Source organism: Etheostoma cragini, chromosome 6, assembly GCF_013103735.1.
Source record: "Etheostoma cragini isolate CJK2018 chromosome 6, CSU_Ecrag_1.0, whole genome shotgun sequence".
NCBI classification, from domain to species: domain Eukaryota; kingdom Metazoa; phylum Chordata; class Actinopteri; order Perciformes; family Percidae; genus Etheostoma; species Etheostoma cragini.
The window spans coordinates 337,067-362,009 of NC_048412.1; the positions used below are offsets into that span (position 1 = coordinate 337,067).

At 44.8% G+C, this 24,943-nt stretch overlaps 1 protein-coding gene across 1 annotated transcript in view; it reads left to right on the forward strand.

Annotated features, from left to right (window-relative positions):
* Positions 1-96: 96 nt before the first annotated feature.
* Positions 97-24,943, forward strand: part of LOC117945759 (oxysterol-binding protein-related protein 10-like) — a 34,378-nt gene continuing 9,531 nt past the window's right edge. Inside the window, exons 1-6 of the mRNA XM_034873456.1 lie at positions 97-399; positions 7,430-7,608; positions 10,217-10,296; positions 13,340-13,432; positions 14,933-15,308; positions 16,743-16,849. Coding sequence (XP_034729347.1) covers positions 209-399; positions 7,430-7,608; positions 10,217-10,296; positions 13,340-13,432; positions 14,933-15,308; positions 16,743-16,849 — 1,026 coding nt within the window. The 5' untranslated portion in view covers positions 97-208. The remainder of the gene's footprint in view (positions 400-7,429; positions 7,609-10,216; positions 10,297-13,339; positions 13,433-14,932; positions 15,309-16,742; positions 16,850-24,943) is intronic.

Here is a 24,943-nt window from a genome sequence, read left to right on the forward strand (position 1 = left end):
AGAGAGAGAGAGAGAGAGAGAGGGAGAGAGAGCGCTCCGCAGTGCAATAGTCGGAATATCCCTCTCCAGTGTGCAGAGTGGCAGCAGCTGGAGGAGAGAAGTCTCTGTGCCGTCAGTCTGGGGGTGCACATCTCTGTCCTCTGCCTCTTTGTTTCCCGCGGGAAAGCCTGTGACTTCCGAGCGGAGAGGGACCGGGAATAGCAGCAGCATGAGCCGGGCAGCGCGTCCGGAGAGCCCCGCTCGGAGCCCCGGCAGGAGCCCCGCCAGGAGGCAGGAGCAGCCGCACGGCCGAGTCGGCTCCGGGACCAGGGACAGTGGCGCAGGGTCGGCCCGCAGCAAACGGCACCTGGAGGGGGTCCTGAAGAAATACACCAACCCGCTGCAGGGCTGGCAGAGCAGGTAGCTCACTGACCGATACCATGACTGACCCTGATCAACCGGTTTGTCTGTTCTGTCCCTATGGGATTCATATCATAGAGATCATATGTGCTGACCCTGTGTGCTGTTTTATTCCTAAATTATTCCCTCCGGGTCTGAGCAGGTCGATCTGCAGTGGTCCTGGTGTTATACATGTGCTCCACAGATGGATACAAGTCTGGGATCTTACTGAAAATGGAGTTTATTATGACTTCCCAGAGGATCCCCAATGTATTTATTCCTTACCCCTAACTGTTTTTTTCATTTTTTTTAAATGTAGCCTATATCAAATATAGCCTATAGAAAGAATCCCCATCCTTAGTTAATCTCTCTGTGTGTTACAGAAACCATATCAAACAACACAGACGCAGGGGTCCTTGGGTCTCTCTAAATGTAACTGCAATCTCAGTTTTTGACCATATTTTATTTATGTAGCCTACAAGCCTATATATTTGACCAAAGTCATCATCATAGCCAACTCGGGGAAACATCCCACAACATGTGAGGAGCAGGACGATGTACCATCAGGTCTTCTGTCTGTGATGGAGGGAGGAGGTGTGGGGGTGGGAGTCCCACAAACGCTGAATGAGTCATCCAGGAGCAGGAAAGCCCTGCACTCCTCTCTGCATCCCTGCTCGCTCTCTCTCTCTCTCTCTCTCTCTCTCTCTCTCTCTCTTTCTCTCTCTCTCTCTAACTGCTCTCTCTCTCTCTCTCTCTCACTGCGCTCTCTCTAGCTCTCTCTAGCTCTCTTTCTCTCTCTAACTGCTCTCTCTCTCTTTCTTTCTCTCTCTCTCTCTCTCTCTCTCTCTCTCTCTCTCTCTCTCTCCCTCTCTTTCTTGGATCCAGGGAAAGCATCCCAACATGTAACAAGTTCCATGATCATCTTTTGCACACACACACACACACACACACACACACACACACACTCTCACTCTCACTCTCTTTCGCTCTTTCTCTCTCTCACACTCCCAGGCACTGTATGACTTTTGACTCAAAAACACATGAGATTCTAGAGTTTGAGTGTGTGTGTGTGTGTGTGTGGCAGTCAGCAGGTTGTGTTTGAATATAATATCCATTCTTTACATTCCCTAATCCGTGTGTCAGCGCTGAGCCTGAGACAGACAGACAGACAGGCAGACAGACAGACAGGCAGAAAGACAGACAGGCAGACAGGCAGACAGACACAGACAGACAGACAGACAGGCAGAAAGACAGACAGACAGAAAGACAGACACAGGCAGACAGACAGACAGACAGAAAGACAGACAGGCAGACAGACAGACAGACAGAAAGACAGACACAGACAGACAGACAGACAGGCAGAAAGACAGACAGACAGAAAGACAGACACAGGCAGACAGACAGACAGACAGGCAGACAGACAGACAGACAGGCAGACAGGCAGACAGACACAGACAGACAGACAGACAGACAGGCAGAAAGACAGACAGGCAGACAGACAGACAGACAGACAGACAGGCAGACAGACAGACAGGTAGACAGACAGACAGACAGGCAGGCAGACAGACAGACACAGACAGACAGACAGACAGACAGGCAGACAGGCAGACCGACAGACAGACAGACAGACAGACACAGACAGACAGACAGACAGACAGGCAGACAGACAGACAGACAGACAGACACAGACAGACAAACACAGACAGACAGGCAGACAGGCAGACAGACAGACAGGCAGACAGACAGACAGACAGACAGCTGTCTGGATCCTGTCTCTGGCTGTTGCTGTCTGTTGTCCTCGGCCTGTCAGAAGGGAATTTCCTTTCTTTCCTTCCTGTTATCTGATGTGACAAGGCGTTGACAGCGAATATTCACCGGAGACTTCTAGCTGCCAAACAGACCCTCTTGATTAATAATGTAGTCTTTGGAAACAACTGTATGTGCTTTATAAAAGAATTGGTTTTAATTACAAATCAACAAACATTAAATAAGAACTTCCCAGATATGACACAAACGGAAACATTCTACACACACATGCAAAATAGCAAAAACTGACTGAGAGTTTTTGGATGAAACAGACACAAAAACATGGAAATTATAAGACACACATAAACAAAAAGTATAAAGATAGCCTAAAAACACACAATTATTTTCATTTCAGTTATTTTCCCACTGAATATTTAATTTCGGCTTTGTCCCCCTCACCTGACTACTGCTGTCTCTCTTCATCTGTCTGTCTCAACCGAGAACCTGCTGCTACTACCCGGGGACTAGTTTTCCATCCTCGTGTCTCTAGGCTCCGTGCTTCCAGAAGACAACTGGACCGACTCGTGTCCCGTTGGTGGGTTGGACGCCTCGCTGACTGATGACTCGGCCTTTCACTTAGCTCCTCTTTTCCTCTGCAGTGTTTGATGCAGAAGACAACATGGATAAGATCAATGAGCTCCACCTGCTTCTGCTGGTGTCATCAGACCCCAGTGGAGTCTCTGTGGAAGACACCAGTCTTCTCTAATGAGGAGCCGTCTGCCACCGCAAGTCAATAAACATGGCTTCCTCCCTCCCTCTCCTCAAAGCAGATTACTGCATCGTCAAGTCTGCCGCCAGGCTGAAGCCCAGGAGTCTGGTTTACACTACCCTAAAGCCCGCTTTAGTCCAAAGATTTGTGACGAGTTGAAACTTAAACCACTTGCAATGTTGTGAAACCTGTGAGTTCCCTGAATGTGACGAGACGGTGGATGTTAGACGTTAGACGCCGGATGGATGGTTCAGATCCACTTCCGCTGTTACCTTTGAAGCTTCATTCAGTCCCAAAGGTCTTAGAGACAAACCCGCTGGAGTCAGAGTCACATGCAAACGAGTTTAATGGGCTCAAAAAGAGTAGAGGTCCTGACACCCCCCCCCCCCCCCCCCCCCCCCTGAACAATTTTCCGTTCATCCAGTCCTTTATCCTGCCTCTTTATATCTCCCTCGTGGGACCTCATCCTCAGGGGAAACACCCACCTATTTAAAATATTCTTCCAATTAGTGATTTCTTAGGACCTGTTGCTAAGGTGCCCATTTCATCTCAGTGTATTTGGATTATTTCTTGAGACCGCCCCCTTTTTTAAAAGAAACTAATTTCTGCTGACACTGCTCCCTTTGTCTTGTTTCTGCAACGTGGGCAGTTTCCCCCACTCCGATCTGATCCTATGAACGTACTCGCATGACCATAGTTTCACCCCCACCACACACGCACACGCACACACACACACACACACACACACACACACACACACACACGTATAGAAAAACAGAGAAAACATCTTCCACTTTACAAAAAAACACTTTCTCATAAACTTTAAGTGATATGTTATGTAAAGTCACACAGTTTATTGTGTAGTATAGTCCCACATGTTTTTTACAGTCACACCAGGTTTCATTCAGTATCATGTTCATAGAAGGGGGCTCGCTGCCCACGCCCCACCAGCTGTGGCCTACATCCCTTCCTATGAAATCTAATGGTTGGTAGTAGGCTACGACGTTTGTTATGCTCATGCTACCCGGAGCCTAGCACTAGCTAACACTCTCGTGGGCTTCCTTGTCTTGTGTTTGTGCGCAGGTGTTGGCTGCTTCTGACCCACTGTAGGAAGGGCTTCTAGTTGGAAAATGGAAGTACTCTGGCCCGTCTAAAAAACATTCTGCAGAAAAGATATAAAACCATATAATCCACAGAGATTAGGACTGTAGGCTGATGCTCCTGACTTTACTCCGATCTGCAATAGTGCAGAGGAGAGCTGCCACCGAGCTACAGTCATCATTGTACCTCCCTTTTTACTCCAGAGTCCTCCTGTCTCTACTGATTAAGGCTCTCTATTCATATCAGTCTATTGTTCCCGTCTGTGTCTGTTTTTTATACCATAGTGTAATGTCTATAGTGTCTGTTTCTGTGTTTGTCTGTGGTTCTCTGTCATTTAACTTTATCTTAATATCCTCTCACTACATCTTCTGTTCTTGTCTATTTGCATTTCCATGCAACTGTATATCTTTCACACATATTTGTCTCTACATGTTTTAACTCTTACGTTACCTGTTGTGTTTGTGATGTCCATGGACAGAAGGGGTGCATGGGTGGATGTTCCAGGATTGCATGGCAGGTTTCTGGCTGGTGCTGTACCGGACAGGGTGAAGCCAGTGCTCCATTACTCTGAAAAAAGACAGTTGAGGTAGTGATAAAAACAAAAGGCGAGAAAGTGCAATTAAATCTGACTTAGCGAATGAATCTTGTTGTGTGTTGGCTCCACTAAAGAGTCCATGTGTCACCAGTCTTTCCGGATCACTAAGTCCTTTCCCACCAGTTCTCCTGCCGGACCTGCTCCTCTCTGATTACGCCCGCCCGGGGGCTGGAGAACCTAGTACATGTCTGAGCAGTGCCTTGATCACTGACTGGTCAGGGCACTGGCTCACATCTGGAGTTGGTCTCCAGGCGCTGGAAATGTTTTTTGGTGGTGGGAGAAACACTTATGGAGACATGGGGAGAACATACCAACCCCACACAGAAAGATAGTTTTTTAAGCATTCCTGCTTTATAACCTGTGAGCTGATGTTGATCCTGATGACCTCATTTATCTGACTCTGATTCCTCCCTGGGGAAGTTTGCTTTGGGGCTTTCAACCCTGCCTTTTATGAATAAACCGTTTGGATTTCGACTTTCAGCTGTGTGTCACTGGATTGTGCTTGTGGGTTCCTGTTCTGTGTCCAGTGATGTTACACCATGATCGTTCTCTAAACCCTTAGAAAACCTCAAGCATAGTGTTGCCACATCATGAAAACACATTGATCTGTCAGTGATTTGTAATGTTTTGGAAGGCACAGACAGACACTGCAGGGGGTCCGATCAGAAAATGCTTTTAGGAGACAGGTGACATTCTCCATGCGCCATGCTCCATGTGTCAGCGATGTCACCTGTAACCGTTTCCCACGCTCTGCCATGTTCTGTGCTGCATCCGGGGACAGGAGACACCGGTAACACAGCAGAGCTTATTGAATCACCTTGCTTGTGTTGCTGAGGGTTTACGGTTGGAAGAGAGAAGGAGCTGGATATGGATCTGCTTGATGTCCCACTGCCTGCCACACAGCAGTGGAGCGGAAGAAAACCTATTTCAATTATTCATTGTGGTCTCTTTCTTCTCATTGCTCGGTTTCCTTGTTTTCTGGTAAATCTTTTGCTTTTTTGTAGCACCCTTTCTCTCTCTTTATCCATCCCTGCTTCTGTCGCTCCCCTCCCTCAGTGGCTCTCCTCATCAGTGCTCAGAGACACTGCTTCATGACCAGATTGCAGACTCCAGGGTAAAACCACTCAGCCCTCATAGCTGCATATGAGCTCCAGTGATAGTGAAATAAGATTTGTCCTCACTCTTATCACGAGTGGAGAATGCTGACAGAGCAATACTTCACCAACAGTGGCTGGGATTGTGAGTGTGTGTGTGTGTGTGTGTGTGTGTATGTGTGAGTGAGAGAGAGAGAGAGAAAGGGTACAGATAAAATATTAAAACCGGAGACCAACAAAGGCTCTGAATGGATGCACGCTGATGATGTTTGAAGCCACCACACTGCAGAGGATGTTAGTTTCAGTATTTGCTCACGACTCACTCCCTCACTGTCTCTGAATTTAATTATTTAATAGTAATAGGAAAATTGTTCAGTTTCTTTTTTATGTGTACAAAGCTTTCTCTTGTCAGAGAATAAGACAGAAACTTGTGTCGGAGTTTAGCCTTTTTGGTTTTTCTTAGTTTTGTTAATCAAACAACAAACAGGTAAAGCAAACACACAGCCACGGTTTACCATTTTAAAAGAACTGTATGTCATGATACCATCATATTTTGTGATAGAGGGTGTCACATGGTTTTAGCTGCCCTCCAGTGGTTTTACTTTCCACCTGCTGCAGTGATGTACAGGTGAGCTCACCGAGACCGTGACATCAGTGCTGGGTGGGGTTATGTCTCTGACCACACCCACTAACCAAAGACATTAGGGTGCACAGATGGTAATCCCATGCTTCCTCTGGAGGATACACTGTCTTGTGGAAAGAAATGTCTGTATGACACTTTTCTCCAATTCAATGAGGGGATTAGAGGGAAGAGGGACATTACTTATCATTATGTATGATGCCCATATTACTACAATGCAGTAAATACAGTAAACATACAGTACTATTCTGGTCATGCTGCAGATCCAGACAAATCAAAACTACTCAAACCCAGCTGGTAATGGCTGACATATATGACAGGACTTATGCAACCCCTTCCCCTTTACCAGTGGTGCGGGGGCTTAGAGATGGAAGTGCCTTGCCACTGTTCTTATAAGGCAGGAGAGGGGTGGTCTGCAGAGCAGGTGGTTGGCTACACTCTGCCCTGTACATTGTACAGCTACCAGTAAATACTCCATTTACCTGACGACGGATCATGTTGTTACATATTTTCTGACCTTTCTTCACCTTGGTTTATCGGACTTATCTCCACTTCTTTTCCCGTTGTCTGGATGATACATTTGCAATGTGATGTGACATCATCAGTGATGCTACCCAGAGTCATATGGTCATTGTTGCTTTATGGGAAAAGGGTGATAGTGTAGTTTATGGCTGCACATGTCAAGGACAGGGCTGAGCTCCTGCTCCAACACACTAACAAACACAAAGAGGGCAGCAAAGCCAAGAGGCCACAGAGGAGAGAACATCACAGGGGCGGGTTAGCCAAATACAATGTAACCGAGTTCTAAGTGCACCTTTAGAGTAGATTGAGCCAATAAAACAGGGTACAAAGCCAATAAAAGTTATATATGCAACCATATATACCATCCACTGGTAGTTTTTTAGCTATAATTTGCTTGTTAAGTCAAAGGCAAACTGTTTTGAACAAGCTAAAACTAAAGCTGTACGTAGCCTAATTAGCCACATTAATATTAGTCACACTCTTGTAGACTTACGGCAACCCTCCTCTCTCTAGTTCTTCTCTGTGCTAACCTCTCTCCACCTCATGTGTCTTCATTGTGTCTCTCTCATGTCTCCCTCTTGCAGATATTTTGTCCTGGACCCAGAGGTTGGTCAGCTTCAATATTATCTCAATGAACTCAGTAAAGGCCAGCGACCTCCCAGAGGGTCTCTGCCTCTCCTTGGAGCAATGGTGGTCTCCAGCGCCGACTTTCCCTACATGTTTACCATTCAATCCCCTACTGGAGATTCCTACAAACTCAGAGGTAAGAGAAGGCCTCTTTGTGTCTTTATGTCACGGGCACTGTTTGTCACTGTCACATGGCATAATCAGTGTTGCTTTTTGCAGTTGTTCTGAAACGTTTCCTGTCTAGAGAACACCTCTTCAAACTCCATTATACTCCTGAAACTGGAGAACCAAGGGGACCTCCACACTGTTGAATACAAATGACTTCACTGCCCTGTATACACACCACTTACGGTGTCCGTATTTCAGAGAAAGCATCTGAGAAATGCTCCAGACCTTTCTCGGCATCTTGTTCCATCACCAAATTTTATCAGTTCCTCCCACCCACCCAGTTTAGCTTAGAGTGTCTGGGTCAAAGCTGCAGCTAGATTAGCATACAACCCAGACATTCTTTAGAGGGATTCCTCTAAATTGGACTTGGCTGGACTTGTTTTCTTCTGCAAGGATTAGGTGGCAACCTCTATCAGATGGTGACCCACTTTTAAAGGTCCCATGACACGAAACTGACACTTTATGTGTTTTCTTAACATTAATATGAGTTCCCCCAGCCTGCCTATGACCCCCCCAGTGGCTAGAAATGGTGATAGGTGTAACCCGAGCCCTGGGTATCCTGCTCTGCCTTTGAGAAAATGAAAGCTCAGATGGGCCGACCTGGAATCTTGCTCCTTATGAGGTCATAAGGGGCAAGGTCACCTCCCCTTTCTCTGGTTTGCCAAGCAAAGCAAAAACAATCAAAGTGGCAGTTGGTCAAGGCCACACATAAGGTCTATATGAAGAGACTTCAGATACAGTATTATGGACCCTTAAGGTCTATATAAAAGAGACTGGACTTGAGTTGGATGCTACTTAGTTGCATAAAGTAGCCTGGATTCAACTTTATGCAAATGAGGAGTGGGCAACTTGGCGCCCCGTTTCTCCATAGTCCCCACAACGCTACCAGAATGCATTGCACGGCTGCTCAGTAGGAACCAATGGAGCTGTGTACCAACTCCATGAGGAAATAGGGAAGTCAGAAATAATGTAATGTACTTATACATTGTTGATTTTGGTGTTTTTTGATGGGATATTTTTTACAAAAACAGATATACAATAATACCAGGCTGACCCTTTAAGAATATAAATCATGTTTGGAAAGGGAGACCTTTAGTTAATCAGGAACCTTATTGTAAAATATCTAAATAAATGAGAAGAAGGAAAGTCATATTGGGTTCCACCTAAGTGGTTAAAGTCCCATCTTCAGTTAAATGTGATATGGAAGTTCTCATCTAGCATGCGTCTTGCACCTCTGAAGAAGCTTATATCCATCAGGAGTAAGGCTGTGCAATATATGGATATTATATCGATATTGATGTATGGGACTAGATATTGTCTTACATTTTGGAAATAATCCTGATATGACACAAGTGTTGTCTTTTCCTAGTTTTTAAGGCTGCATTCCAGTAAATTGATTTCATCCTCTGAACTTACCAGCTGTTCTATTATTTAAATTCATCATGGTGTTTGACCTAAAATACAGAGTTCTATCAGGCAGCTGAGAAGGGTCAATAAAATGCAGAACAGACCAAATACAGCATTGATTAAGGTGTGCGTGTGTGTGCGTGTGTGTGTGTGTGTGTGTGTGTGTGTGTGTGTGTGTGTGTCTGACTGAAGTGATTGGCTGAGCCCAGGGGTCACCATTGTGTGAACTGCTAATCTCCACATGTGACAGCCGTGATTTCCTGTTTCCACTCCTCTCGCCTGTCCTTCTCTCCCTCGCTTTCTTTGTCCCACTGACGGCTTTTTGACAGAGCTGGGTTAAATTTAGATGCGATATTTTTAGCACTCCTTCTCTGTGTAGCCTCACAAGCTTTTATCTCCTACTCATCAGCCGCCATACAAAGATGAAACTCGTCCGGAATACATTTGGTTTCTCTAGTCTGGCTCGTGATGCTTAGGCAAAGCATGTTTGTAACTTTAATGTTTATCATTGATTTTTTTTGCTAAATCATTACTTTACAACTCCACTCTATATGCAATACAGGTAGCAATAACATTTTGATTCATGCGATCCCTCTATCGTTATCCCATAACTACCCCATGCCTTCCTCCACCTTTTTCCTTATCCTTATCTCCCCCAGATCAGCCCCCCCCCCCCCCTTTTACAACGGTGAAAATATGTTCCATCAGAGAGACAGGTTTGGCCTTTATAAAAGCAGTTTGTGTTGGAGTTGTTATGGAGGCAGAACAAAATTTCATTATCTGAGTTACGTGTTACTCGACAGAGTGAAAAATAAAACAGGGTACAAATAACAAAGTGACTTGGCAAGAAATCTGCTCAGTCCATGTTAGTGTTTAGAAGCAGCCTTGACACAAGGCCGGAGAAGGCTCCAGGAATGTTACACTCTGCCCAAAATGATAGAAAGGGATTTATTCAAGGAGCCGCAATATTGAGTACACACATAATACTTGTTAGTAGGATCAGTTCATTGCTGTTTCTAGTGTTTTAATGAAATGTGTTGACAATTTAACAAACAAACGACTGAGAATAACTGGCATAGCCTTGGATGTGGGTTTGATGCCTTGGCTCAGGGACACATGGCAGGAAACACTCACGCTGATATGGTTTCTCGGTGTTCTGTTCCTGTTAGCACTGGACGCCCAGGAGCAAGAGCTCTGGATGACTCAGCTCCAGCTGTGTTCCCGACGCCACTCTGACAGCAGCGCCAAGGTACACACACACAAACACACACACACACACTTAAACTAACTAACAAACAACCTGTGACCTATGATGTGTGTATATGCCCTCATAGAGAGACTCCAAAATGCAGAGTGAAGGTGAGCACCTTGGGACCGTATTGATCCGGCTCCCTTCTCTGCCTTCTTATTGGATTACTGCTATTCCAAATGTACAGAGAAGTGTACATTTGGCCAGTTAGACAGGTTTGGTTTCTGGACATAATGGAGCCTGACTATATGTTCCAGTCCAGCTGCTCATTACTGCAAAGGTAATCTTATTCAGCATTTCAGCGCTGCTTCCCTCCTCTGTTCTCTCACTTGCTGATGTCACTAATGGCTTGTGCTTCCTGCCACCATTTTGACCTTTGAGGTACATTAAAGGTAATGCTTCTCCTGGGTTATGATGTGTGTTGTGGCATTAAAAGATTAGAGCATTTTGTCTCTTTGAAATAAACTACAAGCTACAGAAAGACAAGCGGTGCATGTTGATGCTGTTAGTTTGTTTTCTGACTACACCAAACCCAACTCCCCCCGGCTCCATCTCACTGTTAGAATCCTCCAAACAGCAACATCTATTCAGCAAATCCAGGAGACTAATACCTTCTGCACATGGTCAGTTTAAAATGCTCCTGCTTGGGCTTGCATCTGAATTTGTCATGTCTATTAATTCTTTACCTTCAGAAATATGAATTTTCAGATGCACAACATTTTCCTGTTGCTGTCATACATTTGACAGAATGGTTTGATTGGAAATTACAGCGCCTTTACATAACATCTGACTGCTCAGCTGCAGTTCAGAAAGGACACAGCTAAACTGGAACTAACAGGGGTTTGAAACCCAGCTGGGTGCTGAACCGGACCTGATTGCATTGTCAAAGCAGACACAGGTTCAGCTGAAGTGCATCTGGACCGGAGCGCTGTACCAGGCACCCAGATTGGTGGCACGGTGAGGTACTGTATGTTGAGCCACCAGAGTGTCTTTTAACCTGGCTGGATCCATGGTGGATTCTGCTGCACACACAACCTTAAAACAAAGTGGATGATCATATCTAATCTTATCTTAATAATGAAAGCAGGAGTTGAAGTATACTGTATCTGAGCCAGTTTCTATTTGCATGATTTGAAGTGTGATAGCGTTGTGTCTTGTAATAGCTCTTCTCTCGCTATTTCATCAGCAAGTGCTGCTGACTCACCGTCCCCTGAGAGAGAAACGTGTGAGTGAGGCACGATCCGGAACAATGTGTGAGAGTGTTTAAATGAAGGATAGGGAATGCATTGAAAGATATACAGAGACATAATTTTATGTACAAATTTATATATGGTATGGGGACTTGTAGATCCATGGCTCCTCCAAATATAAGGGAAAGGTTGCTGTTGGGCTTGACACTCTCCAAACTAGCGAACAGAGTATGATCAGCAGATTCTGCAGGCTTTACAGAGGATTTGGACCTTAACGTTTTTTTTTATCTGTCCAACCTACAACTTTACTGTTCTGGTTTACTCTCACACCTCCTCGTAGTCTGACTGCAGATCAGAGGTTTTACTATTCTGGGAAAGGGATAAGGACTGAGGAAATAGTTGTTGTCCCTGCTGGATATGTGGTGCGGATGTGGCACACATTGATCACATCTCGTCTCACACACTCGTTAACCACGCTGAGATGTGCACGGGCGAAGATATGTGCCGTGGCTCTGCTCTGCAGGAACAGTGTGTGGAGTAATTACCTCCTGGGGTCACAGAGAAAAGCTCATCATCTCTCTTTCACATACTAGCCTTTTTCTTCTCTGCCTTTCTTCCTTTGATCTCCCTTTCTTTGTCATCCAGAAAAAAAGTCAAACATTCAAACACTGTCCTCTTTTTCACAGTTTTACTCTGATGTTCCTCTCTCCCTCTTTTATCACCCTTCAAGTACCTTTCTCCCTCCATTCAAACTTGCCCTGCCTACATACTTTAATCTCTTCCCAACCAGGGCTGGTAGTCTAAAGCTCCTTAAAGCTGAAAGGTGACAATACAGCTGTCAGCTGATACCTCGCCAGACTCATGCAGCATGTATGTGGCAGTTGCTAAAAGTCTGACATGGTCAAACTTCAGCAGCAGTAAGAGAAAACGCAGTTTAGATCGACAAAGTTTCATTGCCAGGATTGTTCAGCCAGAGCCTCATTTAGGCCGGATGTCCGTCCCCGTCCTCAGTCTCTGTGTTGGCGTTCTAACTTCTTGTGGATGTCTGAGGACCATGGTTACCTGGTCCTCAGGTCTGTGCAGGGTGAATCCAGACAGCTAGCTAGACTATCTGTCCAATCTGAGGACTATGGTTACCTGGTCCTCAGATCTCTGCAGGGTAAATCCAGACAGCTAGCTAGACTATCTGTCCAATCTGAGGACTATGGTTACCTGGTCCTCAGGTCTGTGCAGGGTAAATCCAGACAGCTAGCTAGATTATCTGTCCAATCTGAGGACTATGGTTACCTGGTCCTCAGGTCTCTGCAGGGTAAATCCAGACAGCTAGCTAGATTATCTGTCCAATCTGAGGACTATGTTTACCTGGTCCTCAGGTCTGTGCAGGGTAAATCCAGACAGCTAGCTAGACTATCTGTCCAATCTGAGGACTATGGTTACCTGGTCCTCAGATCTCTGCAGGGTAAATCCAGACAGCTAGCTAGACTATCTGTCCAATCTGAGGACTATGGTTACCTGGTCCTCAGGTCTGTGCAGGGTAAATCCAGACAGCTAGCTAGATTATCTGTCCAATCTGAGGACTATGGTTACCTGGTCCTCAGGTCTCTGCAGGGTAAATCCAGACAGCTAGCTATATTATCTGTCCAATCTGAGGACTATGTTTACCTGGTCCTCAGGTCTGTGCAGGGTAAATCCAGACAGCTAGCTAGATTATCTGTCCAATCTGAGTTTTCTTTTGACGACTAAAACTACTTCTGAACGTACACACGTTCTACCAGAACAACTTCCTGCCTGGGACTATTTAGCTCCGCTGAGCCCACTTTCATTATCAATATTTAGTGTCTGTCTGTGTGTAGGTAATGATCCAGGCTGAAGGGCAGCAGAAGAACCTGGTCAACCCTATTGAGTCCCTGTCCCCCCGAGGTGGACCCCTCTCTTCTCTGGATGAGGTAACATGTGATGTAATGTATATATAGTCCAGATAAGTCTATAAATGCCTAAGTGTTAAAACAGTACAGCATAAACAGCTGTTTACTTTAGTGTCATTTCAGTCATCAGGTCACTATTTAATCTAATGTCTGCTCTGTCTAACTGCATCTCTCTGTTTGCATCATGGTCAATGCTTTAGCAGCCTTCAGTGTAGAGATGGTTTTTGAAGACAGAACTAAAGAAACAACAGCAGTATTTTATAACTTTGGTTTGGTTTTGAAAGCTGTGGCAGTGGGTCTTATCAGTTATGGTAACATTACTTACTAGAATTACAAAGAATAACAGGTCAGACAGCGATCAGAGAGCCAGATGAACCACTTGTTTTGAATGATAACCCAAAGTGAGCACACCTGTATCAGTATCACTGCCCGTTGTACAGGTAAACTAAGTGCATGTAGAACCTGAAGTTAAACCTGGAGGTCAGTGTCTAAACAGTGATGAGTGCTAAATGATGATGATGATGATGATGTTGGCCTTGTTTGGCTAACCTTTGGATCTGTTAACAATATGTCTGATTGTCTGAATGTTTCTTAGCCCATTTTGGTGAGTTGGAGATGTCAGCTGGAACTCTGAGGAGTGTTTCCAGAAACAATATAGCTATGAATGTACAGTTTGGAAACTATAACCCATCTTATAATGTGACACAGTTCTTTAACGGCTCTTCTTTGAACCATGACGTGGCTTAAGACAAAACCACCAATTTCCAAGAAGATTAGGGTGTGAGAGTGCACTAGTTGATGTTCTGCTCACTCATCTTCCTAGCGTTTAGGTAGAATAACTAAGGATTCCCCAGCTGCGGATTTTCACCTGGCAGTGAGGGTTTACCATGAGTGTGTGAATCCCTGCTCTGTCCAGGCATGACAAACCACCTGAAGTTCTTAGTGCGCAGATGAGCTCCCTCCGTGACAGTTACATCCACCAAGAGTTCACTCCTACACCCAGCCAAGCCCGGATCTTATGAGCACAAAGTGATGTGTGGAACTGAACAAGAGCTCTTTGTCCCTTAGCTTTTTAAAGCTCCAATATTCAGCTTATTTTTTAGGTTCATGCTAGATTTCTGGGTTTCTACTAGAACATGTTTACATGCTTAATGTTTAAAAAACGCATCATAGTTTTCTCCCAGTCTGCTCTGATTGGTCAGCGTTTCTGGGTCTTTTGCACCTGAGCTCTTGGAGTCTCTAAATTGTCCCTGCAGCCGGGCTATAAATGTATATAACGTATACTTGTGACATCTCAACATACTTTAAAGGCCCAGGTTCTGAATACAGGCTGTGTGCAGATCTCTGTGGATTGAGTGTTTTGATACTTTGATAATAGTACCTCCAACTACTTAAAATAAAAAGATCTGGAAATCTCCCTCAAACTGAAATGTTACTGTGGGTCAAACTGGAAGCATCTTCTCCTGCTCACTTTCTTTCTTTCTTTCTTTCTTTCTTTCTTTGCTCTTCCCATTGACCAAGGACCTGCTCCTTTTAAAGGCCACGTCTGCAGCCACTTTGAGCTGCCTGGGGGAGTGTCTCAGTATGCTGCAGCACAATGTTGTTCAGGCTCTCAACCAGAACCAGAACCAGAACCAGAACCACACCCCTAGTCCCAGCATCCCCCACAGCTCAGCTGGTCTGAATCAGGCAGCTCCCACAGACAGAGTCCGTCCGTGGAGCCAGCGCTGCAGCTCCAGTGTAAACCAGATGGAGCCTGGGGGCATCCGATCCAGCAGCCAAGACCCGACTCACAGCTTCAGTGAGAGCCAGAGTCCCAAAGACAGCAGCTACAGCGGACGTCCAGGAAGTGGCCTCAACCACATCCATGGTCAGAGTCAAGGCAGCGAGCATGCAGGTGAGTTGAGTGATGACTGGTCAAATTTGAATAATCAGTGGAGGAAAGGCTAGTTTTTTGTGTCTTTTGACATGTGATCTCTTTCTGGATACGCTGTTTAAATAAAGAGGATGTAAATCCAGAAGGCTGTGCGAAAGCAGATCATCTGGGACCACTTCTGGAGGTGGACTGTCTCGCAGTGTCGTTAGATCTGAGTTTAGTGCAATGACGTGCACAGTGTAACCACAAGAGCTACCGCTGCGCCCCTTCACACTGGAACATTATGCAGCGGCCATTTAGCAGCAGAGGGGTCGCCCGTTTGTGATGGTCATGGCATGAACAAACCTCCCCACTGGTTCTTCTTAGAGTAAGGTCCGCCTTGTAAGCAGGACGACTGGAGCGTAGCGAATGCCTGTCTCCTTCTGCTGCGTGACTCTCACCTCCCATGTCGTAGTGGTTTCTCCTTGTCTCACATCACATCCGCTCAGTCTGCCCAACTCACATGGAAAGGCCCTGTTGAGGCCATTACACTGAGTTTTGTTTTATTCTCTTCACATGTATGTAATTAATAATCATACTGATACCTGATGATCAGATGATCAGATGTGGACCAGCTGTCATCACTGGAACAGGTGCAGTATATTGCAGGAGGTTAGCGCAGCAAGACAGTGTAGTACAGCCACCTACCTATACCTACATACACAGTGCATTCAACACGTCCTCACACCTCATCGACTTTATAGGTCGATTTTCAAAGCCTCCCAAAACGATCTGACATACGAGGTTCTATTTATTCCTGCGTGTGATTGTTCTATTTAAAATACATGCACATAGTAAACTAAACTAGTTGAGTTTAAGAGACAAAGGACTTAATAAATCATCAGGGATGGGCTAAAAAGTGTAACTTCTGTCTTTCCAATGGATATAGCTCGTAGCGACTTGGTGTGGGAACCGGAGGGTTGCTGGTTCGAGTCCCTATACGGACTAAGGTAGCTGGAGAGGTGCCAGTTCATCTCCTGAGCAAGTCACTGAACCAACCCCCAACTGCTCGGGGCGACCGGCCATGGGCTTTGTAATTTGGGCCTGTGTGTAATAACTGCAACAGAATGAGAAAATGTTTTTATTTCTCCATACGTAATCAGGTATGTCTTCTTCTTCTTAGTTTACTCGGTTAATTTAAAAAAGTGACTTCACACAGGAAGTACACCTTGGTCCCCTGGTCAGTGTTTATTTGAACCATCCACCACCCAAAATGTTATGAATCCTCCAACATGGCACGCCACAAGGAATATCTGAAAGCAAAAGGCAGCTGTGGAATGTACTGTACTCCGAAACATTTTGCACCTTGAACACATTTGCTTTAATCCAGCCCCACTGGAGGTCATCCAGTGTTATTTCAAGTATAAATAGTTGTTGTGTTGATGGTGATGCTATTGATTTTTCCTTTCCCTCCAGATAGTTTCCCTGGACGGTCCAGATCTCTTTCGGAGAAGCAGGTGAAAACACCTCTCTCCTCCTCGTCCTGGCCGTCTTCCACTCAGACACACAAGGACCCTTTTGAGGTAATCCTCCTTCTTCCTTATGCTTATCTTATTATTTTGCATCACACAACCGAAAGTACAGTAGTACCATCGTTCTCAACTCACTCTTTGTTTCGTGATTTGATTTCCTATACAATCAATGTAGTTGTCTAGCCTTGTCAGTACCACAAGCAGAAATGAAGCAACCACCCCACTCAGCCTCAGTATTTCTGAGCAGTTTACAACCTTCTTTGTCCCCCAAGCCTTTCTTCTTTGACAATGAGCCAGTAGTTCATCTTGACTGATTGTTCATGTTGTAGCTGACTGCAGTAACAGTAGCCCTCGATGCTTCTTTATGATAGCAGTGTGTTTGTATGCAAAAGCGTCTCACTGTCCCAGTGGTTGATGGGTAGGATTTGACTCACAAGGCTCTGTTCATTGTGGGACTCTTGTTCTCTTTGTGTTGATCCTTTTGAGCCCCTCTAACACGTCTGTAACAGACTGTGGATGTTCCTGTCGCTTGCAGACAGAAAACAGCAGGCAGACACAAGTGGAAAGTTGTATCACGTAGTGCACTCAGGGTTTTGTAGTTTAGATAGGGTTATCATGAGCCCAGGGTTAGCCCAGAGAGTTAGGTTGGGGGAAGGCAGAAAAGAGTACTGGTAGCCTGTCAAAGGTAACGGTCCCCAGTAAAAGCTCACGGTATGCATAGAAGTAAAATGTAGAAGTGCTGTACTGTATGCCAGTGAGTACTGGTTCACTTTGTACACTGCTCCTCATCCCCAGTTGGACAGCTGGGAGTCCTGTAATTATGTCTCTCTACGACTCTCCGGCTTCTCTCACTCCGGAATTATATTCTCTCTTTCTTCTTCTCTTTCCTCTCCCTCCCTTCTGTAATGAGTGCCATCAATCCTAGTCCTGGACCAGAAATGGACTTAGTGAAGTTTTGATGTCTGCCATCCTCTCGGCCTCTCTTTTTGCTCTTCTTTCTCAATAGTTCTGAGTGACACCACATAGCCTCCATTCATTTCATGCAGCAAGACCTTTTTCTGGCTCTAGAGTCACCTCTCTGAACAACTTAGATTCAGTGCCATCAAACTGAAACAGTCACACAATACAGTATGTGATCATAAAGGTTCATTCTTCGTGCTGGGAATTTAAAAAAAAAATCTTTTTGCAAGGATACTGTCTTTTTCTGGAGCAGAAGCTGGCCCAGGTGTCATCATGTGTGAAGTATGGGACATCTGTCATGGGGGACAGATGGTAACTCCTGTCTGTGTTCAAAGATGATCTTACTCCGGCACCCCCCTGTCTTTAGGGTGTTCCAGCAAAGACCTTAAGGTGTTGAAGGGTTGTTGTGACTTGAAGACCCAGGCTAAATGTTGTGACCCACTGAGAACCATGGTCGTGTTAGAACCTGCTCGCGTGGCACAGCTGATGCAGGATCACTCGGTACAGCTCTTTCAGGGCTCTGTTGGTGTCAGCGTGTGGTGGAATATACATTCCATAATGTAGGACCCCCCTCTGCTCTTCCCTGATGATGTGGTCTGGTCCTGGGGGTGAATGGAGGGCTCCAGTGGAACAATGGCTGAGTCCGGTCTTGAGCCAAGACTCCCTGAAAACCATAACGTTGTAGTTGTTAATGTCATCCGGCCCTTAACTCCCCTAGCTTATTATCCAGTGACTGGAGAATACTTGGCAGGGAGTCTGGTTTTCATGTTTCGTCTGATTGACTAAGACCCCCAGCCGCGACCCTCGTTTTCTTCGTCTCCTGTATTCTCCAGGTACGGCAACAGGTAATCCCAGTCATGGAAATTCCCCACTGTTTGTTGGTCATGGTGAACAAGAGCGCTCCACCAACAATCTAATGTGCAGAAGTTGTTCTCTTTCATAAAAGAAAGAAGTGGCAGGAGCATTTCTGGAATGCTTTTTAACCCCGGTGCCCAAAGCCAACATGCATTAGTGTATTTTTAATGTCTCACCCTATTTATTAAATTAGATTAGATTAGATTCAACTTTATTGTCATTACACAGGTACAGGTACAAGGCAACGAAATGCAGTTTTTGGGTCTAACCAGAAGTGCAATAGCTGTAATTGCAGGATATACAATGGTTCATAAGTGTAGGACGTGGATATGTACTGAATAAATATAGAAATGAATACTATTATAAGCAGAATTTTACAGATAGGTTTGTCCTATGAATATGAAATATAGAAAACAAGTTTTGTGAGCAAGATTTACAGCTAGAAATGTACTGAATATAAGATACCGGATATTAATATAAGTAGAAATTTTTACAGATATGTGCAAATAACATAATATACTAATGGTTTACAGAGTTTACAGATGAGTATATACTATGAATATATATACAGGCTATACAAAGGCTAGACAAAGGTTGGTTACTTGAGTGCCTGGCCATGATTTTGAATGAATTTCTTGGTCCTAACTCTTATTCCTTTTTCTGAATTATTCTCTTTTCAGATTAACTCTCTTTGGTGGTGTACATGTTGCAAAAAAAGCCAATTTATACCATACAGATAAAAGTTAAACCCAAGCTATATATAACAAATCATAAAGCAGCCACTCCACTCATGCAGCTCCTGGTGAAACAGAGGACCGCTGGGCCACAGCTCTGTTGCATCTCTCCATCTCTGTGATTTCCTTCTGTGGAGGACCAGAGCAGTATAGTACAGCTGTCCAGAGTTCTGCCAGCACCATTATCTGAGCCATAAATATCACTTAGAGGGACCAGGACCGTACTTTATAACACCTAGATAGTAGACTCTCCCATAATGAGGTGTGTGTGGGGGGGGAGGGGGTTGATTGTGTGTGTAAGTAGCTCCGACTTCTTGCCTCCATCTCTCGCTTTATCCTCCTTTCATCTCTAATACAGGATTTCTTTACACCACCAGGGGGCTCCGCATAGCCCACGTCTTTGCACGATGGCATGGCAGCTGTGGATGCTTGTCCTTCATTTGGTTTGGTTTAGTTAATTAATTTAAGGTATTGAAATATTAATTTAAGTTTTTAAACAGAGGTAATTCCTTACATGTTATACTGTTGCTTTGTGGGATGTAGTATGTCAGAAGGAAAGGTTGCGTTTGTGGGTCCAGCACATGGATCCATTGGAGGGGAGGCTCAGACTGAGCATTAGGAAGGTGTTTCTCCTGGGTCCGAAACAGGAAGCTTTAGATTCACAGTTGGCTCGGACCGCCAGAGTCGTGTGGAAGCCAGGCGGAAATGTAGCAAAGAGACTTGTCTGTAAACCGAAGTGTAGTAGAATTTGATTGTCAGCTGATTTAAATAGCGCAACAGCAGCTTGAAGGTACTTAATGCAGAGATAATCCTGTTTAACAATGTAGCTGTGTCGCTGAGGATAGATGGGATCAGCTGATGGAAGCAGCTGATAAGATAAATGACAGCATGGGGATTCTAGAACCTTTTTAGAAGGGCCTCCCCAAAAAACATTTTAATATTAAAAAAATGTTTTTTTAATGAATTTTAATTCTTCAAGTGAGAGTTTGTAAACTTTTCTGTTAGTAACTAAAGCAAACAATTACAGGTTCAAAGAAAAGGGTTAACAGGAACATTGGCCAATCGGAGGAGGTTGTGCCAGACTCCCCCCTGGATGAGTCTGAGCAGGAGATGGTTGGTTGTTGTTAGATGACTGACGTCAGAACCTTCCATGCACTATATCCGTGTCCCATTCTCATCAGGGGCTAAAGGGTTGATCCTGATGGAGAGCCCCCCACAGTCCAGCGAGGAAATGATGAGTGAGCATGGGAGAGTGGAGTCCATGACAGGATGCAGGAGAAACTTCATTTCAAAGCAAGATCCCCTCTATGAATGGACGAGGATGAAAAATGACTCATAGAGTAGATAACAACAAATTTAAAATGTTTTGGAACTAATGAGTAGACACACATGAATCAGTATAGTATAGTAAGCCCATTGCAGCTCAGATGAGATGAGCAGCTATAGAGCAAGGCACATCACCAGGATAGTGCTGCCTGACCATGGAGGCTTGAAATCAGGGAACAATGTTGTTGGGCAGAGACGCCAGTCTGAATGTCTGCAACCAGGCTGAATGTCTGCAACATTCAGCCTGCAGACGAAGTATTGCCAGAGGAGAGCAGAACATCGGGGTGATGACACGCTGTCTCTCAGCAGGGAAATCAAAGCAGGAAACACCTTCTCATGTGACATGCAGCAGCAGATGTGTGCGTCAGGAGGCAGTGGAGTGTGACCGTTAGAGGGGCCTGTTCCCCAGCGCACTCACAGTTTACTTAATGAAGCTTTTGGGTATGGTCCCGGCCCCTCCAGGTTTGGATGCACTGCACACACACTGTATCAGCATGTACAGTACGAACACAGTGAAGTGTACAAGTAGTTTATGTGTTTTAAAAACAAAAGTCTGTGGATTTTATTTTTATTCTCAGAAGTACTGTTGTGCTGTATGTGCATTGTTGTACTGTGTGATGTTGTAGTCAAAGGTAATACACCTGAAACAGCAGCCTGTATATATCCTGTATACATCCTGCACATATCCTTTATATATACATGTATATATACATGTATATATCCTGTATATATCCTGTATTTATCCTGTAAATATCCTCTATATATCCTGTATCGTCTGGAATGTACTGTAAGTACATTTCTTTAAAGAAACCTTAATAACCAAAAAGACTTTATTATGTACTTTATCAATCCACAAGGGAAATTCATTTGTTACAGCAGTTGTTATCCTACACACGCACATCACAAACAGGACATACACATTAATTACACACTAATTAAATCTCTCATTGATGGAGAGATGTCAGAGTGGGGGGGGTTGCCGGTCTAGCAAGCTTCACTGCCATTCTACTCCAGCTTGGCCTGGAAATGAAGTGCCATACTCAAGGCCTCACCCTTCCTGCTATGCTGAGCCTAAATAAAAGGACATGTTCATGGGAGGACGAGCCTCAGGACCCATGAGCAAGGAGAGGAGAGGGAGAGGGTTGGATTCTGCTCACAGGCAGCGCCTTGCACCATGACACCTAGGCTGCTCTTTTTTCTTACTGTAGTTGGTACATAGAATATTCCAAAGTGTTCTCATCACTCTCCTTTGAGGACAGCCTACTCATGAGTTATTCAGGAAGAAAGCTTTTAAAAGATTCCTGCTTGGTGCTGCCAGGAGGGACGCAACATGGAACACACACGTCTGGCATTGCTAACACGCTGTTTGGTACTCACATTGTGACGGTGAAACCATGGCAAAACCGCATTGTTTTAGCAGATTAACACACACTCACACACACACACACACACACACACACTTCTACATTCATCCAAACAAGCCCACATAGAAAATGTACACATATTTAAGTTTCTATAAACAGAGAACTTTATATGATAAGCATATCAGAAACCCTGATTAGTCCTCATCATGAGAAGGTGGTGAAGTGCAGACAAAGTCAGTTGACCTTATAAGCTGGGGGTTGCCATGACAGTGAACATGGAATTACAGCAATAGTAACCTGAATAAATGAGATGGGGGGAGGGGGATTATCAAGAGATTAGAGTGGAGTTGACTGAAGCCTCTCATCTTTCTTTGGCTTTCTCAATCATCCCACTCTCCTAACATTTATACTGTTCCACATGAATATCATAACACAAAACCATCAACATATAACTCATCGTCAGACGGAGGAACAGGTGGATGCAGGGACTCAGGTACACTGAGGTCTTCATCATGTACCTTATGACCTGCGTTTCAATGCCCTGTCACATCTTCTGCCTCTCTTCATATTTCTCTAGTCTCATGTTTCCACTGTGCAATAAAGGTACAGTCGATGTAACCTGGACACATGGTCAGTAATGGACCAGTAATGGACCGGGGGTCACAGCGTCTCAGGTCTGATCATCAGACATCCCCACGCAGGTGACGCGGCCGAGGTCGAGGATGGTCAGGTGCCCAGGTAGCTTGCTCTGCCACTGGTTAGCGCTCTTGATCCAGAGCCATTGGGAAGCCTTTTCAGCGGCCTCCAAGATGTCCTTGATGGCTCTTTGTCTCTGCAGCCCACAGATCCTCAAAAGTCCCAGGATCCGGTCCAAAAGAAACTAGAAAGAAAACTGTGGGAATGTGGGTCATGTGTTGATCAGCTGATCAGCCGGCTGGGAACAAAGACCAGTCATGGGATATGAGGAGGATTAGGGGAGGGGGACGGGGGGTGGGGGATGTTCACATACCCTCGTGCACACATGCACATACATTCATAGAACTTTACTAAATGAAAAAGCTTTGGTTTGGTATTATTCATGTTCTATTCCTCACATTAACCAAAAACACAGACATGAAGCTTGATTCAGTCTAATAATCAAATATAAAACTACTGGTATGCGGGTCTACGTGCACAGGGGCGGCTGTGGCTCAGTGGCAGAGCAGAAGGTTGGTTGTTTGATCCCCAGCCCTGCGGTCCCATGTCAAAGTGTCCTTAAGCGAGACACTGAACCCCGAGTTGCCCCCGATGCTGCCCCCCATGAGCAGGTGGCACCTTGTAAGCCAGCCTGGGCCACAGTGTATGAATGTGTGTTAATGGTGAATGGTTCCTGTATGATGTAAAAGTGATTTGAGTAGTTGTTAAGACTAGAAAAGCCCCATATAAATACAGTTCCTTTACAGTAAGGGGCTATAAACTATTTATATAACTGTTGGAGTGTAAGTTATGATTGTGCATAGCCTACTATTCCATAATAACTGGCATTTCTAGTATTAAACAGACCCATGAGTGTGCATGGTTTTACAGAGTGAAGGGAAGGGTGGAGGTGTGTGGCGTGAGAGAGAATGATTAAGAGGGAAGCAGGAATGTCCTCTCTCATTGTTAGTTAACACGTCTGCAGTGAAGCAGGAGACATTGCAGACATGCAGGTTCCAGCTCTGCTCTCTGCATCTGCACACAGCCAGTCACACACGTGCCTTTCAAATACTGTTTTTCTCATTGTTTATCTGTTCCTGTGCAGAGAGCTGGTGTGATCTTTGGTAATTAGCATTTAGAAAGCAGATGGGTGTGCTACTCTTTCTGATTGTTGCAGTAGTATTACCACTTTGAAAACGTGCATGCAGTCAATGGGCCAGTTGATCAGCCTCATGCACACAGCTTCACACTGGGTCCTCGGGTCCTGAGCAACACACCGGCCATGCCATAGTTATAGATATAGTTAGTCCCCTAGCCATGCTACAGTATCATTTGCTATCAGCTAACTCTTTGGGACCAGGCTATTTCTCAGGAACAAAAGCGGTAATTCCCAAAGGAAAAATGCTGATGCCTGAGGTGTTTGAGTTTGCCATGATGTCTCCGAACACTCTTTCTTCATCTGTTCTTGAATGCACTGTAGCAAACGACGGAGTTCAGTGGAGTAACCGTTAATGGGGTCCCATCTCAATACACTACACAGTGTGAACATACCACACTACTGATAAATATGTCCCGTAGATCTCAAGAGCTCGCACTGCACTTTAAATTGGGTCTGCAGCATTACACCGGCCGAGTGGGAAGTTGGATGAGCGGTTGTCGACAAAACCAAAAGAAAGACCAAACAAAATAACATTTTTATTGCATTGCGTTATTTATTACTTAGTAAACAATGCATGCTCTTGGGGAACTACTGGACCTGTTGGATCTTTACGATAGAGAACTCTATGATTATGATTTGATACTGTTAATCAAATGAAATTGAATTGAATTGAATCAAACAAGTAAATGGACGTAACTAGGAACACAAGGCCATGACTAAAGAGAAGTCCATCAGGACACGGCTCGCTGACCTAATCTTCCTAAGGCGTGGTTTAGGTGTGTGTGTGATGGCCACATTAGCAGACGTGATTGAAAGATTTTTAGACATATTTTTTGAAAGTGCCCTTTTCCAAACAGTTTCCAATGACGGCTTGTTAGATAGTTCTGTGTGACTGTCAGGTTTACACAACTACACACGTTGTATAGAACCCCCCAGAACCATCCCTTCTCTCAAAGAACTGCCAGACTGAGCTGGTCATGTGCACCGCTGCAGAGTAGACAATAAGGACACAGAGCAGCTGCACTCAGCCCACAGAGGCTTCCATAGTGGTAATTACACACACTGAAGCACA